This window comes from Carassius gibelio, chromosome A9 (genome assembly GCF_023724105.1).
Source record: "Carassius gibelio isolate Cgi1373 ecotype wild population from Czech Republic chromosome A9, carGib1.2-hapl.c, whole genome shotgun sequence".
Taxonomy (NCBI): domain Eukaryota; kingdom Metazoa; phylum Chordata; class Actinopteri; order Cypriniformes; family Cyprinidae; genus Carassius; species Carassius gibelio.
Window position 1 is genome coordinate 5,492,887 of NC_068379.1, and position 17,359 is coordinate 5,510,245.

At 40.6% G+C, this 17,359-nt stretch overlaps 2 protein-coding genes across 7 annotated transcripts in view; one reads left to right on the top strand and one right to left on the bottom strand.

Annotated features, from left to right (window-relative positions):
- The window catches only part of LOC128019512 (TSC22 domain family protein 1), a 41,662-nt gene extending 27,491 nt beyond the window's left edge, over positions 1 to 14,171 (top strand). For 2 of the 6 annotated variants that reach the window (XM_052605509.1, XM_052605513.1), the window contains exons 2-3: positions 12,360 to 12,411; positions 12,887 to 14,171. In XM_052605509.1, coding sequence (XP_052461469.1) covers positions 12,360 to 12,411; positions 12,887 to 13,141 — 307 coding nt within the window. In that variant the 3' untranslated portion in view covers positions 13,142 to 14,171. Of the gene's footprint in view, positions 1 to 7,677; positions 8,185 to 11,385; positions 11,929 to 12,359; positions 12,412 to 12,886 lie in introns of those variants that run through there. The other 4 variants (XM_052605511.1, XM_052605512.1, XR_008185192.1 and 1 more) reach the window with 4 other exon arrangements.
- A 1,126-nt stretch (positions 14,172 to 15,297) lies between these two features.
- Positions 15,298 to 17,101, bottom strand: LOC128019513 (stress-associated endoplasmic reticulum protein 2). The gene is made up of 3 exons (XM_052605514.1): positions 16,812 to 17,101; positions 16,066 to 16,138; positions 15,298 to 15,662 (listed from the first exon to the last, which is right to left on the bottom strand). The coding sequence occupies exons 1-3, from the start codon at positions 16,893 to 16,895 to the stop codon at positions 15,622 to 15,624; spliced, it is 198 nt and encodes a 65-aa protein (XP_052461474.1). The 5' UTR covers positions 16,896 to 17,101; the 3' UTR covers positions 15,298 to 15,621.
- Positions 17,102 to 17,359: the final 258 nt, after the last annotated feature.

Below are 17,359 nucleotides of genomic sequence, written 5' to 3' on the forward strand. Positions count from 1 at the left end.
TCTAATATATCTGCTAATAGAAGCAGAAATATATCCATCTGTAACCAATGTAGTTAAATCTCAACCGGATGATGCATTTCTGCTGTTCTGCCGTGTTAGAAAATCACGCCTGGCCTTGTGTTGTCTTTGTTCCTTTGTTTGTTGCGATTAGCTTCAGTGTTGCTGTCATCATTCAAGCAATGCTATTTGAATGACCTTTGTTGGGCCTTTGAAACCTTGTAGTCCTGCAATGAAGCCGCTCGACTAGAGCTGGGTGCAAATGACAAAGACATATAGAAAACCGAGGAATGTATTTGAACAGAAACACCCAGCTGTCTTTTTGTGACTGTACTATAGGGACCGTGAGCTCCTCGGAGTCAAGAGGACCGGTTAGAACCGGCTGGGCTCTTCCTCTGCCCCGCCTCTTTCGCTCTCCAACCACACTCTCAAAAATACAGGTTTCAATAGAGGGTTTCAGGGTCAGAATCATCATTGTCAGTGAAAAGTTCTTAAAAGAACCTTTTTTTTAATCAATGGAAAGGTTCCATGGATGTTAATGTTCTTTATGGAACCTTTGATGCTAACAAAGAACCTTTATTCTTTATTCTGATTCTTTCAGCCCCAAATTCTGCTGTTAAACCAATTATTGCTACAAGGGACTTTTCATACCTTTTGCAGCATAATTTGATTATTATGATATTAGGATGTTGACAGTCTCTATTTAGTTGGCCAACACAATGCACCAGCTTTTTTATACACCCCCCACCACACGGTCAACGGTGATTGAGACCCGGGACATCGCCCAGAGATCAAGTCTTATTACAGTCAAGACGTGGGCATCATGGATTTGCATCTGACGTAGACTAGTGGTAATCTGGGATATTGGTTTCTGTGAGTGAACATTTAACGAGATGATCATGGAGCGTGGCAGGAAGAGAAGAGTGAATGGGTTAAATATAGCCCAGCATGAGCAGTAAACCACACAGCAGTGGAAGGTTAAGAAGTCATCATCGCGCACAATTGCTTTAAAACATATCTCTGAAAACGCATTGTGGTTCAGTGTGTTCAGGTCGTAGAAACAGCGTTTGCTTGGCACTGTTGAGTGAGAGAGTGTCCAGTCGTAATGCTAAGCATTACCCGAGCTTCACTTGTCATGGTTGGAACGCAGAGTGATGATGAGACAGGCATCTTTCAAAGACCACACATGATCTCTCCATCATGAATACCAAGAATGACGGGCAATCTGCCAGTTCTGCAAACTCCTGAGAAACTGTCATTTACAGTCTTTAATGTGTTAGTCTCGGACTCTAGACTCAAAACTTTGGATGTCTCGGTGTCATTTCAGTGTAACTAAACTAAATAACTATTTTATTTATAAAAATTCAATTTTTCTTCAGAGAAATAGATTTCTAATCGTAGTATGAACAATAAACAAACTGTGCAGCATGTAGTAAAACAATTGCACAAATTGTCTTCTGCAGCGATACAAACAGTGCAAATTATTCACAAACTACACACGAAATGAATAAGAAAGAAAAGAGTGCAAACTATCTTTATGAACTATATATAAGAATTATTTACTCAATATACATAATATAAAAGATCGATGCGCTGGCTGTAATCTGCGTCAGAATCGATTTTATCGGGACATCCCCTAGCGACCCAGAGACATACATCCCAGTGCTTTGTCAGATATGTACCATGGTTTCATCTTTGTCTTTGATTTGTATTATGTCACAGTACTCTGTCGTGTGTTGTTCTGTGTTTTTTCAGAGAGTTTTCTCATGCAAATGTGTTCTTTTGTGTTTGTATTCATGCACGCACGACAGACTTCACTTTCACTTTGTGTTTGTTCATATTTCCAAAGAAATATGTTATAGTAGTTCAAAAGACCAAAGCCTATGTTTATTGGTTGAATATGGGACAGTTTGAACCAATCAGGGCTCCGGAGCAGGGACTAAGCATCAAGAATAGTTCATTTTTGGCTCAGAGGAATGAAATGCATTGGTTTCTTCTGACGAATCAATGTTGTCAATGTTAGTACTCTGTTGCATATACTTTGCATGAGATGGCTGCTAGAAGTCTGCGTCTCACCAGGTGTGGAGTATCTACTCTGGTGATCAGTACTACTTTATTCATTTAGCTGACGCTTTTATCCAAAGCGACTTACAATTGCTGTATATGTCAGAGGTCGCATGCTTCTGGAGAAACTAGGGGTTAAGTGACTTGCTCAGGGACACATTGGTGTCTCACAGTGGATTCGAACCCGGGTCTCCCACACCAAAGGCATGTGTCTTATCCACTGCGCCATCAACAGCCCCACCCCACTATTGAAATATGGTAAACAGAAGCTCAAACATGCATGCTTTCATTAAAAGTGTCTTTATTTGTGTTTCAAAGATGAATGAAAGTCATATTGGGTTCGGAATGACACGAGAGCGAGTAATCGATGACAGAATTTTTGGGGTAAACTAACCCAATGAAAGACGTGTTAAAGATCAGGTCTGGATGGGTCAGACTGTGCACAGCAGAGTAAACAAAAGATACTGATGCTGGTTTTTGTGGAGTGCTGCCACACACTGCATGGCATTTATACAATTAAAATACCAATTCAATTTTACATTTATTTTGCACATAATTGAGATAAGACATACTCACTGATATCTAGGTCAGTGGTCACTTCTGTCTTTGATTGTGTTTTACTGCTCTCCAGCACACAGCACACATCTGTTGTGCACGCCAGCCCTGTGGAAGCAGGCACTGGGTCTGTTGCCCTTCCTGTCTACACAAAATGGGCACAAATAAAAGGACTGGCAGAGGAAACAGAGCTGCAATCCTGTTCTGTGATTACTCCGAACGGGGTCCCCTCTCCAAATGAAACCGCAGTTACGTAACACACAATGAGAACAGGCGAGGCTTGAGGCTCCCTCAGGTTCTCTTCTGCGTGAATTGAGAAAGGGGTTACAGGAGAGGGATGCATGCTGAGATTCCTGTAGTCTCCACAGAGAAAGAAAAACAGCGGGCCTCTGCTCCTACACACACACACACACACACACACACACTGCATTCTACTGCAGATTTTTGATAACGAAAATCATTTTAGCATTCGCTTTCTCAAGGTGCAGACCTTTTTGTTTTGTTGTTTTGCATTTGGCAACATTTTAATTGGTGTGATCAGAATAAAGAAAATGGAGCTAGAGACTGGAATGACACGAGCTGCTCCTAAACTTGCATCACCCTCACGAGCTCTAGGTCTGGGTGGTGTGATGCTGTGTAACAGCTGTGCAATACTTTGGAGGTGGGGCTTATTTGATTTTTTTATATTTTCTATTTGAAATTTAATCGGGTACCGTTTAATATGTAATATGATTATCCAAAATATTTTTTGTTCAAGCGTTCAAGTCTTATAAATAACCCAAGGAGAGGGAGAGGTCATGGTGAATCCTCCAAACATTCGGGATCTCTGAAAAGCGCTGGATGTGCTCAGTACAGGACGTTTGTGACATGGAAGTTCTCCGAGAAATTCACTGAAATACAATGTCCTCCACTGAGGACAGAAATGATATTTGGTAATTCTCACTTAGTATTCATAGTGTTGATGAATTTAAAGCCGGACTAGCCGCAAATGTTCAAAATTCAGCATTCAAAAACTCCGATTGGATCAAAAAATTATACATTTGCGTATAATCGGATGTCTTTAGGTCTGTTGTTTGTCGTGCACATTGGGAAAGCAACGTCCTGAGCGTCACAGCTCATTGTATTGCAAGGATGTAACTTTTAATCCTACCGAAATCAAAGTTAAGCCAAACAATTTACATTTTCCGATGTATTACTATGATTGCCACCTATCATTTAGAAATGTAATTGTGATAAACTAGTGCTTCATGCTTCAAGGCAGTTGCTTCATGTGTCTCTGTGACTGTAGTCAGTTTGCTCCCTTACTCAGTGAGTCACGCTTCTGTTTTTGCCAAGCCTGTAGAGCGGCTCCAGTGCTAATGCAGGTGTGATTGCTCGCACAGGCCAGCGCACGACTGCAGGGATGATTCTGAAGTTTAAGCGCCTTGGAATGCGTCCCACCACATTGCCACGACGACTCCGTGGCTCTCATCACAGGCTCTTTTCCATAAGCAAACTGGATTCTGCCGGTTGGCCCCCGAGCGTATATGTTCTTCTCAGAATTAGGGCAGAGCAGAGCGAGAGAAGCACTCGTCAAAGGCGGACATGACAGATGGGGGGAGGGAGCCAGGCGGAGGAGTCAGCCAGTGTAGTTTAGAAAATTGTCCATATTAGTACCAAAATGGTACAAATTAGTACCTTTTATATATTGATAGTGTTTCGTTGGCCCTCACTTTAATGGTCACTTTAACTTGCCCTGTGTTTTCATTTTGCCCCAAAAAAAAAAAAAAAAAAGAGGCAAAGTCTTTATATTGATCAGCCTAATACTATTTTAGATAATTGTCATTAAAAACAGCTTGCTTGGTCTTGGTTTGGTTGTACATGAATCTAAATTGATTCATGTTTTGAACCAAAATACGAATGCGCTGAGGGCAGGCCTGTTATCTCTTTTGTTACATCAGGGTATTTGCTGCTCAGTCTGTGAACATGAACCCTGCTTCACCTGAGAACCGTGTGATTTTGGTCCCGTGTTGTTCACACACTGCATATTCTGTAGGGCTGCAGTAGGAACATTGTGTTCTTAAGTGCAGTCGAGGAAATACCTCTTCCTTTTTAGGCTGCTACATCCCAGTGGGATGGATTGAGAAGATGCGAGAACCTTCTCTGATTATCCCAGTGATCATACTGCAGTTTAATTTAGATCAGGCATCAGCCTCAATGCTTTCTCCGCATGCCATGAGACGTCTCTTTGTAAAAGTGGTCTGAAGCAAAGACAAACACTCACAGAAGCCTTAATGCGCCATTAAAAGATGGAGGGCTGCTGGGTGATTTTTATTAATTTTTTTACTATTTTTGTTTGACATTTTAAAATGAATCCTTTTGACAACCTTAAAAGCAACTTTGACTGCATATATGGTATCAGTCTGACATAATATTGCCACATCTTGAGTGTCTGCAAACATATTGAGAAGTCCGAAAATCGCATGAGCTCAAGTGTAAGTAATGCTCGTGCTTGACTGGCCGTCTGAATCAAGAACACTGTGTACAGTGTAAACAACCCCCCTTTTCAATTCCCCCTCAATTCGCCTACATCCCAACTATTGTCTCACTCGATCAGCCCCAACAAACTAGAGCTTAACCACACCATCAATGGCTGTTTGTCTCCGCCAGTCCTTAGTGTGCTACTGAAGAGTTCACTTGAGAAAAGTGCTCTTATAAAGCGGTGAGAATCCATCAATTCTACAATATATTGCGTGCAAAGGTGCTATAAGTACCACACAATGCTCAATAAAATGGGAGCGTGAATTCCCAGAGTCTACCGTCTCGACAGTGCCTCATCTGTCACTTTATATAAAGGCTACAGTGCTTCCAGACAAAAGGAGAGGGTGGACCGGTGCAGGTTTGGTGCATAACTGCGGCAAGGGAAGAAGGCTTCTACTATTCTAGCCGCAGGCCTTCATGCGTTCTGTAGTGGAAACGACTTCAATGAATCATCCTTGGTCTTTTCTTTGCCCGTTTTGCCTTTGGGCTAATCCTGATAATTCCAGATTTCACTCCACATTACTTATACCTGTTTGTTCTGTGTGCAGACTACTAGCACAGTTACATAACTGTTAACGTGCGGAGGCCATCGACCATTCACACTTCCCTAAACGCTGAAGGAACACGCCACTCAGCGTGTTCAATCAACTATTGCGTTTTCCATTTTAATGGCACATTTTACATGCCTATAATCACGGCAAAAAAAAAGCATTTCATTATGAGTGAATGATGGGATTTTTAAATGCACAGCCGTCTCTTTTTAGAAAAGCGCTGCTGTATTAAGTCATACTGAGCAGTAGATGCACACATGCTTCTTTCCTTGCTCATGGAGTGAAACTTGCTGAGGTTGTCCAGTCTATTCTGTGTGTGCTGCACTGTCAGAGTTGGAGCTGGAGAATACAGGATGAAGCGGTGTTGTGCAACCTGCTGCTGTCAGCCCAATTGGCAAAATGCCACTTTCTCTCACGCAGCGTGGCAACGTGGCCTTCATTTGTTCATGTCGAAATCCCACTGTGTGATCTCATGGATCTTCTATCTGTAACACAGGTTCTTGAGAGGGTTTCATGTTGAAGACCGAGGAGAATGGCATCTGCACTCTGACTCTTGGATAAGTTACAGACACTGAGGTGGATTTGAAACGCGTAACCTTTCTATATATTTTGTGACTTAAGTTGTGAGGCTCGGGAGCTGCTGACGACAGGGCTTCTGTCCAGCACAGCTGTTCAAACAGCCCGACTCTCTACGAAACTCTCCAGGCACTTATTCAAATCATCTTACATGTAAATATTGAGGCTGCCCAGTTCTCAGACTAGGGCTGTCATGATTATGAAACTTGCTGGCGATTAATGGTCCCTCGTGTAGTCAGCGCAAACTTAGTACACATACAGCTTTCACACATACACATGAGTTTATTTACACTGAAGTTAAATGCATAAGATGTATGATGTCCTTTAAGGCTTTGTAAACCAATGTTAACCAGGGTACACTGACCTGAATATTAATTAATCAAAATCATTTTTAATGTTTGTTCTATAACAATAATTGAAGATATTTTGTACATTTCCCACCATAACTCTATCAAAACTAAATTTTTGGTTGGTAATATGCATTGCTAAGGACTTCATTTGGACAACTTTGAAGGTGATTTTTCTTAATTATTAATTTGAGGAGTGGAGTGGGGCATTGTTTTGACATTTTTCAAAAATATATAATGTTTCATCCATGCAGCGCATTTTTGTTTTATAATGGGGCAAGCCTACTCCGTGTGCAGTGCGTATGCGTGCTCTCTCTCGCGTGCTCTCTCTCGCGCGCTCTCCGCGAATCACATTTGTCAAGGGCCGGGGAGCAGCTGGCCCGTACAGTTAATGAATAACGGATCAACTACGACAGCCTACATCGCACATCCTGTGATGTGACTATCGTGGAATCGTACATCGCGATATCGATGCTTAAACAACACATCGTGCAGCCCTAATTACTAGCATAAGAGCTGTTTATTAGTACTTCGAAAGCACATATTAATGCCTTATTCTACATGACCATATTTTAGATCCCTTAATCATACCCCATACCTAAACCTTACTATCTTATTAACTGTTAATAAGCAGCAAATTAGGAATTTATGAGGGGAAAACCCTTATTTAGTGAATGTTTTCTCTATTTTAGTGTGAACAGCTGATTGTGTAATGATAGCCACAGGCCTACTACTGTAGAGAGTGTAATGCAGTGATTTAAAACCAAAAAGTAAGTCATCTTTCCAGTGTGATAGTTTTAAGATTCTGAAATATTATGTTCATTCTGATCAGCTGTCTGTAGCCCACAGAAAGACATGTGATTTGAACAGGTACAATCCCCGCCATTGTTGGGATCCGTTTTGTTTTGTTTTTTGTTTTTACTGCAAGTAGCCTAAGCTAGAGAGACGTGTGTGTGTGTGTTTCACCAGCCGCACATGCTGTAAGCCTGAATCAGGCTACGATACTGATGAGAAGTGACAAGATAAGTCCCGGCTCAAGTTTAGGGGCCAGTCTCTTCTCTCCACAGGGGAGAAATGCACGCTTCTGTGCCGGGAAAAGAAAAGTAGAAAAAAACAACATCGGCACAGGATAGCCATCGAGGGTTGTGAGGGCGGCAGGGCTGTGTGCGAGAAGTGATCATTGGGAATATTTTAATCTCCGTTGCTGGTTTATGTAACAGTCACGTGACCCATCAGTGACGTGACTTCACAGCTTTCCCTACTCTTGTTTTCACACAACCGTTCACGAATCTCGATGTAAGATGCACAAAGGCAGTACAGTGGAGACCAACAAGGACAGGACCACTGAGCTTTTACCAGGCATTTTACTACTGCTGGAGAGGATAACGGGAGACCATAGCTCTGTGCATGTGCTCGGTTGTGTGTTTGAGCCTTGTGAGGAATAGAAGAGCAAGTTCTGTGTTTGAAGGACTGCAGACGGACACATCAATGAGAGAAACAGTCCTCCGAGTACACGGCCGAGAGGAAATGGCCATGAAGCTATTGTTCTGGGAGTTAGAGCAGCATTTGAAAAGGTAAAGTGTGTTTCACACAGCCTTGTCTTAAATCCTTGTGCATCATTTTCTGTTTGTATGCTTTCAGATTCTTATTTGAAAGACATTTTAAATGTAGGAAGATTAAAAATGCATGCAAATGCATTTGACATCATAAATGAAAGGTATGGCTCTATATGTTGGAGAGTTGTAGGAGGTTTTTGTTCCTCTGAGCATCATATGTGTGTCTGATTAATCTGCTCATTTTAATGAGGAAATCATGTTCAGTGTTTTTAGTTCCAAATAATATTTGGCACTTTGACATTGCTATGCTATGCATCTCCAGTATTTTATGATTTAATTTCATATGTCATTTGATCTCTGTCGGAAGTCGTTTACATTTTATGTTTGGCAGATGATTTTATCCAAAAGCAACTTACATTTGACTCAAGGTATATTGTTTCATCAGTTCATTCATTCCCAGGGAATCGAACCCATGTTTCTAGTCCCATGCTCCTCTGCTTGAGCTACAGGGAAACTGCTGATAATGTAGATGGATGATTCGTTCTGTCGACCTTTGCACCAGGCTTCTGGACAGAAGCTTCTTTATCAGTTAGAACATGTTCTTCATGTTCATTATGCGAGTACACACTGTCCAGAAAACCTGTTATTGGTCCGATCAGGTCTTGATATTTGTGTCCTAGTCAGCTTCAGGTAGGCCTTTTAATTGTGACCATTTCAATCTAGTCTCAGCGAACTGAGACTGGCGCACAAAGACGTCAGTGAATAAGTAGGTAGTGTTGATTTGAGCACTCTGAATAGTGGTAGTGTGTGTCAGGTCATGGACAGCAGAGGTATATTTGGACTCCGTAATTGCTTAAATCCATTTCCAGTCAAAGAGCCTGGAACAGCTAACAGCACCCTGAGCTGCTTAGGTTTAGGCTTCATTTGGTGTGCCGCTGGTGCACTTAATTAGTATAAGTGATCTATTTTTACTCTACGCAAGTGTACACTTCATTTGCTGAACCCCACTCGTGTTTTCAAAGGTCTGTGCCAATCATGGACCGGACTTGAGCAATGTTTCAGAAGAACTGAGGATATCAGTTGGAAATGCTGCGCTCCAGTGAGTGTAACGGAGCATTCCTCTGTGCTTACCGGGTGGGTGTCGCACCACCTTATAATTGGTTTGGCATCTGTGTGGGTGCACACCTTTACAACAGGACCCAAATTATGGGGAAACCTACCTAACCACAATCATGACTCAAGGCGACAGTGTTGAAACCGCAAAGCTGTTGTAATGTGCTCTGAAATTATCTAATTTTATATGCACGTTATAGAATATTACACATCTGTTTGATATGAAATATCAAACATCAGTACCGGTATGTCATTTATTTGTGACGGCATAGTAAGCAAAATAATAAACAATCAGATGATTAAAAGAAACCATTTCAAGGTGATACATGACCTGATCACCCGGTTTATTTTGTGATCATATCCAGCTTATTGAAAAACTGAATATAAAATCCTCATCTCTGTAGATCTAAAATGGTTTCCGCGGGTGTCTTAAATTTAGTTGTATTAAATTGAAGGCATTAAAAGTTTTAAATGGAACCAGAAAGTCTTAATTATGATTTCAAGAGGCCTTAAATTTGGGTACAAAGACAAAAAATGCGGAGTAAATGTGAGATGAATGTGAGATGAATGTCAGATTAAATTTCAAAAGGCTATGATTTCATTAAACATGAACCTTGAACTGGTGGGTCAACAAGAAGATAATGCAATATAAAAACGTAAACAATCTAGACTGTAAAATATATTTGTTTACATTAATAATTGATAGATTTTCATTACAAACTATAACCATGGGTTTCCTATAGTATAAGTGTAGTAACCATGTATTTTTTTAGAATATTGACTACCATTTGTATAACCAGTTTTACTAAAACATACCATGCTTTTTACAATCATTTTACAGTTTGTTACCTTAGATACTGCCCTTCCCTGCTTATATGGTATGAATTTGTTTTGTGCAGGTCATAAAAAAGGCCTAAGTCTTAAATTTGAGCTATAAAATCCTGCAGAAACCCTGTTTAAGTTTATATTTATTTTTGGAGATTCTCCTTTTTTGATTTCATCCGCCTAGTCTGCTTCATAGTGCTTGTACATACAATTCAGTCACAATATAACAAAATTAGCGACAGATCTTCCATATTGTGATGTAAACCCAAATGAAATGGATTATGGAAGAAATATAACTTTTGTCAGAGATCTGAATGCGAGCTTGTGATTGACTGCAAGAAAGGGGTGGGTTTATGTAAACAAAATGATTGTCCAGCATACGTCACCAGAGAGAAGTCAGATGTTTCACTAGATCATTTTCATGAAGAATTATGAGGTCAAAAACAGCATGCTTTTTGAAAAAAGATCGGGATTTTTTTATGCTTTAAAAGCTGCATATGTAGCAGTTTGCATGTCCGAATTTAAAAAGATAAAGATGTCATTTTGATATATACTATAGTTTCATCTTCATCGATTAAGATATAAAACTGTGCTGTTGAACAAGTGTGCTTGGGTTTAGCTTGATCATTTCTCTGTGCCTTGCAAACCAAGCACATGCATGCTCAAATAATAAGAAGCACGCTGATGTGTAGTTAAACCTGTTAATTAAAGCTCACATGAGATTAGTTAGCTGTACCTAAATCATAGGGAACTGAGTGTGATCTAAACATGCTGGAGATGCTTTCTGCTTTAGGATCGGAGCTTTGAGCGACTGGTCCCACGTAACCCTGAAAAAAAACACGAAACTAAAGTGTACAAATAATTTGTATATTTATAATAGTATTGATAAATATGGTGCATTAATCTGCTAAATTGGTAATTAAAAATGTTTAGGATTTAAAGATAAGAATTATTTCATCTGGATTATACTGAATTTTTTGATGGTACGGTTGGGACTCCTTGCATCTTGGTTGAACCTCCTGTTTTTTGGGATTCACTCCGCTGCACTTCCGCTGTTTACCGATAAGTGGCGACATATAAACACTGTGCTCAAAGGCATTCCCCGCAAGATAAGTTTTGACAGTGTTTATAATAAAAACAAAACAGACTGGAAAAGATTTTTGGGGAAATTACTATAAAAAAAGGTTATGCATCAACAACATGATGTAGAAGCGGTGATAATTCCAGCCTGGATTCTGTGGTCAAATGTAGATGCTGAGTAATAGAAATGGGCTGTTGAGAGCTTTTGCCTTGAGATTTTTGATGGAAACAACATCGACTCGCTCCAACCGGATGCTCTTATAAGGCAAGTGGAGTTTGAATAAATTATCCAGAGCGAGTCGGAAGAGCGTCAAATGGGGGCGTGGCTGCATAGTTTAGCCAAATAGCGCTCGCTCTCCGCCAATAGCGCACCGAGCAGCGCTGGCGTGAAAGATTATGCAAATAGCCCGGGCTGCAGAGATATTCCCCAGCGCAGAGATGAGCTGACCTTGGAGTTTCTTTGTGCTGCGGCACTGGATGTACAGTCTCCTGATAAAGCGAGCTTTTCTGCGGGAGTCACGGCATAATATTCCCGCAAACGCACACAAAGGATGTAATGCTCCAGAGGCTGTAGGAAGGACACGCGTTCGCTCCCTGCGCGATCTCTGATGGACGCTATAGCATGAATTCTCCATGCTATTCCGTGGCGATGGATCTCGGTGTTTGTCAGCTTAGAAACTTCTCAATATCTTTCCTCTCGTCGTTGTTGGGGACCGAGACTTCGTCTGTCAAGCTTGACAATAGGTAACGTTAATGTGTCACAGTTGTGTTGGGAATAAAGCTCGTGCACGAGCCAGTGTTCAGTGCTGAACACAAGTAACACATTAAAGTATAAGACGCGGTGCTGTTGTTGGAGGATCCGGTTAATGCTGGTTTTTGCTTGGGTCGGTCGGGTAATAACCCTAAACTGTAAGCAGCTCGCCTGCTCTCTCGGTTCACTCACAGGCTCTGAAAGATGAATAAATCAGATGTGTCTCTCTGAGAGAATACAGCAGCGGTTGACGACTTCTAGAGATTTCCATAGAAAGCATGATACTATGGACTTTGTCTTAAAACAACGATTTTCGATGATTTTTTTTTGGCGTGTGCATGGTTTCTTGTGTATTGTCGGTGTGTTAAAGCATTGGTGTAACGTACCGTTTAACGTTTCTCTCTCTCTTTTTTTTCCTCCACAGCTCGTCGGGTGCCAGTGTTGTGGCCATAGACAACAAAATCGAACAAGCGATGGTAAGTCATCCCTCTTTTCTCATCACAAACCTGAGAGATCCGAACAGATGTTTTGTTTACATGCCGCAAGCAGGCTGTCGAGTTGCGTCAGTGTCAGCACTTATGTAATCGTTAGCAAATGATTTTAGCCACAACGTCAATATTTTGCGGCTTTGTAAATCACTTCATCGTTCAAGCTCATTCAGTTTAATTTAAATAAAATAAAAAAAACTGATTATAAACCGAGCGAGGTTTTGTTTGCGTGCTCACGCGATCCTTGTTACTGTTGCTAGGCAAACCTCAAATATTTTACACCTAGTTATAAATAATCTCGGCTTCTGATTGGCCCGAGTCGCTGAGGGACGACATTTTGTTGGTTTGGTGACGCTGGGCAGCATCTTGCAGTAGATTTGCGTTTTCACGTAATAAAATGAATCTAACGGTTTGAATAAGCGAGAGAAAGGTTTGAAAATAACACTCTATTGTCTGCTTTCAGGATCTGGTGAAGAGTCACCTGATGTACGCGGTCCGTGAAGAGGTGGAGGTGTTGAAGGAACAGATTAAGGAGCTGATTGAGAGGAACTCTCAGCTGGAGCAGGAGAACAACCTGCTGAAGAACCTGGCCAGTCCGGAGCAGCTCGCACAGTTCCAGGCGCAGGTCCAGAACGGCTCTCCTCCGCCGCCGTCCTCCACACAGACTCCTGCCCCGCCGGCCCAACTCACAGCACAGACCTCCGGCCCGTCCGCATAGCACCCGGTGACAGGTCCTCCTACGGGCCGAAGCTTCTGAACAAACATGCCTCCCTCACATGTTAGACTGACGAAATGTGCACACCTTTCAAAACTTGACAATGTCGAGGTGATTTTACACGCCAGTGACAATCCAGTTGGCTGAGGCGGGACGTTGCCAAAATCCACCGAATGTGATGGTCAGGAAAACGATCCTGGAGGACGCCATATAAAGAATCAATGTGCCTGTGTCTAAACTCCCGCTGGTTTTCGGCCTAGTGTCTCCCTTCCCTTTGTAGTGTACATGCTGACGGCGGTCTTTTAAGATCGCGAGCTTCTAATAAAGCAAGCACTTTTACGGTGACGAATGTGATGGGACTTTGAAGAGCTGCCGGTCTGTGCCCCAGCTGGCATGGGGACGGCAGACGCATTGACTTCCACAGCTGCGTTGGTGTAATCATGATACTTTTAGTTTTTTGGAAGCAAGTAAATGAGGAGGGTTGATGCTTCAGATCCTCACTTGTTCTCCGTGCGGTGGGAATGGCGGATGAGTTGAATTGTGAGGCGGACCGGCTGTATATTATTGTACGATTAGTGTAAGTATTTTGTAAAATTGCAATATAATGCGAAGCGGTTAAAGAGACACTATATAGGTTGTACAGATTTAAGATAGTTGGCTTACCCAGGAGACATCCTCCTCCTCTTTTTGTTGTTTTTTTAATGCTGTTAAGCAGGATTGTTCTTTCAATATTTATCTGACAGATGGAAACTACTCATCTAATGCCTACTGTACACTACTTTGTTCCCTTGAGATGATTTTGAAGTATTACACCCATGTGATTTCTGTTTTCAGTTTGGACAGTGAAGTATTCTGGCTCAATCTTTGAATTTAAAGTTACTCTCGACTATCATATAGCTGACATTGCATTGTGTACAACTTGTATTGCTTATGTTCTGTGCATGTTCTCAAAACCAGGAGATAAGTTGTAAAAACGCTGTAATTGCACTTGCCAGTTGCACTTCACAACCCTCAATAAAGTCATGTTTGTGAACACCGTTGGGAAAAACCCTTGATGCTTTCGCTTGTGTTTCAATGGAAGAACTGTAGAAATGATAGTCTGCGTAAGGTTCATCATACGATGCTACAGACTGGTGGTGAGTATTTATATCATATTCTCATGCTGTGATGACTGTGCTTTTCTAGTTGAGATGTTTCTGTAGCAGCCTGAAAAACTTTTCACTTAAAGACATGATTAAAACAGACGGAGTGACAGATCTTTCATATTGTGGCATATATCCAAGTTTAAAGGATTATCATAAAGCTATTTCTCTTCTTTTTTTTTTTCACTGAAAGATCAAGTTATATTCTGATTTAAAATTAAAAGGTCAATATAAGTATACTGTATATGAATTAAAGCAATGCATGGATGGCTATATATATATATATATAAATGCATCTATTGTATATATGAATCGATCACAATAAGATAATAAATTGCCAGTTTTGGCAGGGCATTATATCAAATTGGATTGTTTTGTTGGCACCTTGGTATCAATTTGATGTCAAATATTAGTCAAGACTTGAACGACCCATTTTAAGATCAGTTTGGATGGCAGTTTCTTCCAGTGGTGAAAGAAAGAAGTTAATCCCACACAAATTGGTTTAATGTATATGTAGACCAATATGTTTGACGTTCAATTTACAACAAATCAACATCATGTCATGTTTTTGATGTCAGATGAATTTTCATATTTGACCCGTCTTTTCAACATCAATATCCCTCTAGGATTGTACTATTCATTATTTAATCTCAAAGTCTATAATGCATATTGGCTATATGTTGAAAGTAATCTAAACCAGTCTCTTTATGATTCTTGAAAAATCTAAACATTGATTGAATTGCTTTTTTTTTTTTTCACTCAATCCATGTTTTCTAATGGACTGCAAAGCTAAAACACGCTTCTGTTCAATGAACAAGGATAAAGGCTGCAGTTTAACATCCAAACATTTCAGAAAGATCTCTGATTATTATCTGATCCAGTGGGATTGTCTGTACAGTTAGTGTACAGTCTGTTAATTTTACACGAGGAATGTGATTTTTTGGTAATTTACTGAAACATCCATGATGGTTCACAAATCTGATAATGATTTTGAAAGAGCAAAACTGACATGAGGCATTATCCAAACGTATTTGACGTTTATTTGAAAAAGGCTCACGCAAACGGTTAAATGGAGTAAAAGATCATGGCAATCATCAATCACAAATAAATATGACAAAAATGAAAAGATGTGTGTCAACAGCAACAGTGGTTTTGTAGAAAAGCATGTGCTCCCTTCGTCCAGGGACACTGTAAACATGTGACAATGTCATGTAGAATTGTACACTAGATCCAGCTGAGCATACAAACAGGATTTCACCGATCACTCTTCCTTCAGATTGTATCCAGTCTCACAAAAATCTCATTCAGATGTAGAGCACGGCATGTGAGGAACGCTGGGACTCACATCCCCATTCGGATACTTTGAATTATCTGAAAGATGGCTGAAAAGAAAAAAAGAAATATTACAAACACATGGGAAGCTTAAAGGGATATAGCACCCTAAAATGAAAACGTCATTAATCACTGACACAAGGATGATATTGAGTGACACAGAGGAGACCGTTGACAAAGGAATTATTAAATAAACTTTTTATTTCTTTGCATACAAAAAGTGTTCCCTTCGCTCAATATAACCCAGATTGCACGTCTGATGGCTGATGGAGTATTCTGACAACGACTTTTCATTACTTTTCTGGACCTTGACACTGTTATTTACTTGTGGGACAGTTCTGAAAACGAACAAAGCTTTTACGGGGGTAAGTGATTAATGACAAATTTTTCATTTTGGGGTGGAGTAACCCTTTAATAGCAATAAGCACAAAAAATATAAAAATTGAATTTCACCTGATCCACAAACAACAAATACAAAGAGTGCCAAAAGCCATGGCCCCACCGGGTATTTCTCCTCCTGCGGTCGCTGGATCATAAACAAAATATATTTCATAAACCATTTCTGCAGATACATTTATTTACCCATGACAAATGTCTAAATAGTATTTAAAAAAGACTATTTTCTGTTATCTATGCACCAATTTTTTTTGCATCAAGTCATAGCAAATGGCTCCATATATATGTATATATATGGAGCCATTTGCTATAACTTGATGCAAAAAAAAAAAAAAAAAAATGTATATATATTATTGAGCAGCTTGAACATCTGTGGCAGATGTTGTGACCCGGTTACACTGCAGCTTTATGGAGGAGGGTCAGCAATGGTCAGATTAGTTAAGTGCATCTGTCATCAGCTCGTGACTGTCGCCATGGCAACAACATAGGCGTCAACCTTAACTAAATCTGGTTTACATCATGCTCATAAAGCTTACTGAGCAGATCGTGATTATGTAAAACAATAGCTAGCGCGTTTAACTTCATTTAAGCCTAATTTAAGACGATCCCCGATGCCGAAAAGAATTAGACTTGTATAATCGCCTCGTTTGAGGTTTAAATGAAACAGCATCAACAGCATCGCTAAAATCGGACGATGGCCTCGAAATGAGCCGGGATAACCCCAAATCACGCACGAAATCCTGCCAGAGAAGCCAAGATCGTCGTTCATTTCCACGCACAGAGACGACACATGCCAGTCTTACCAGGGTCTTCGCCACGTTCCCCCTCTGAGTGATGTTTTTGCTGTGCTTCTCGTTTGCCATGCGGATTCTCTGTTTTGCTACCATCTTCCGAGCCAGCGTCCAGGTATCAATTAAACGCTCGGTAAATCAAATATATTGCGTTCTCTGAGGTGACGCTTCAGTCCCCTTCCCTGCACCTGCTCCCCTAAACCGAATTATGCGGGACGGAAGTGCGCCTCCATGCAGCCTGATAACGTCTAGTGGGACGCGCTCCCTATTTAGCTCAGCTCCGTCTCCCAGCTCCATTAAACTACCCATCTTCTGTTATTTTATATCTTGATCATAGTTTTGTTTTAACAAATGAATTAAAATCTTGATTTTTTTTTAAACCCCAAGGTTAATAAGACATGAAAAAAAAATCTAATATAATTAAAATATGAAACTAAATAAACATGTTATTCCCTGTTGGGAAATCCGGCTGTATCTGGTATTGTTTTGGAGCATGGATGTTCCATTTAGCTGTTTATAAGCTGATCCAAACCATTAACTAGTCATAGTCTAAAATGCTC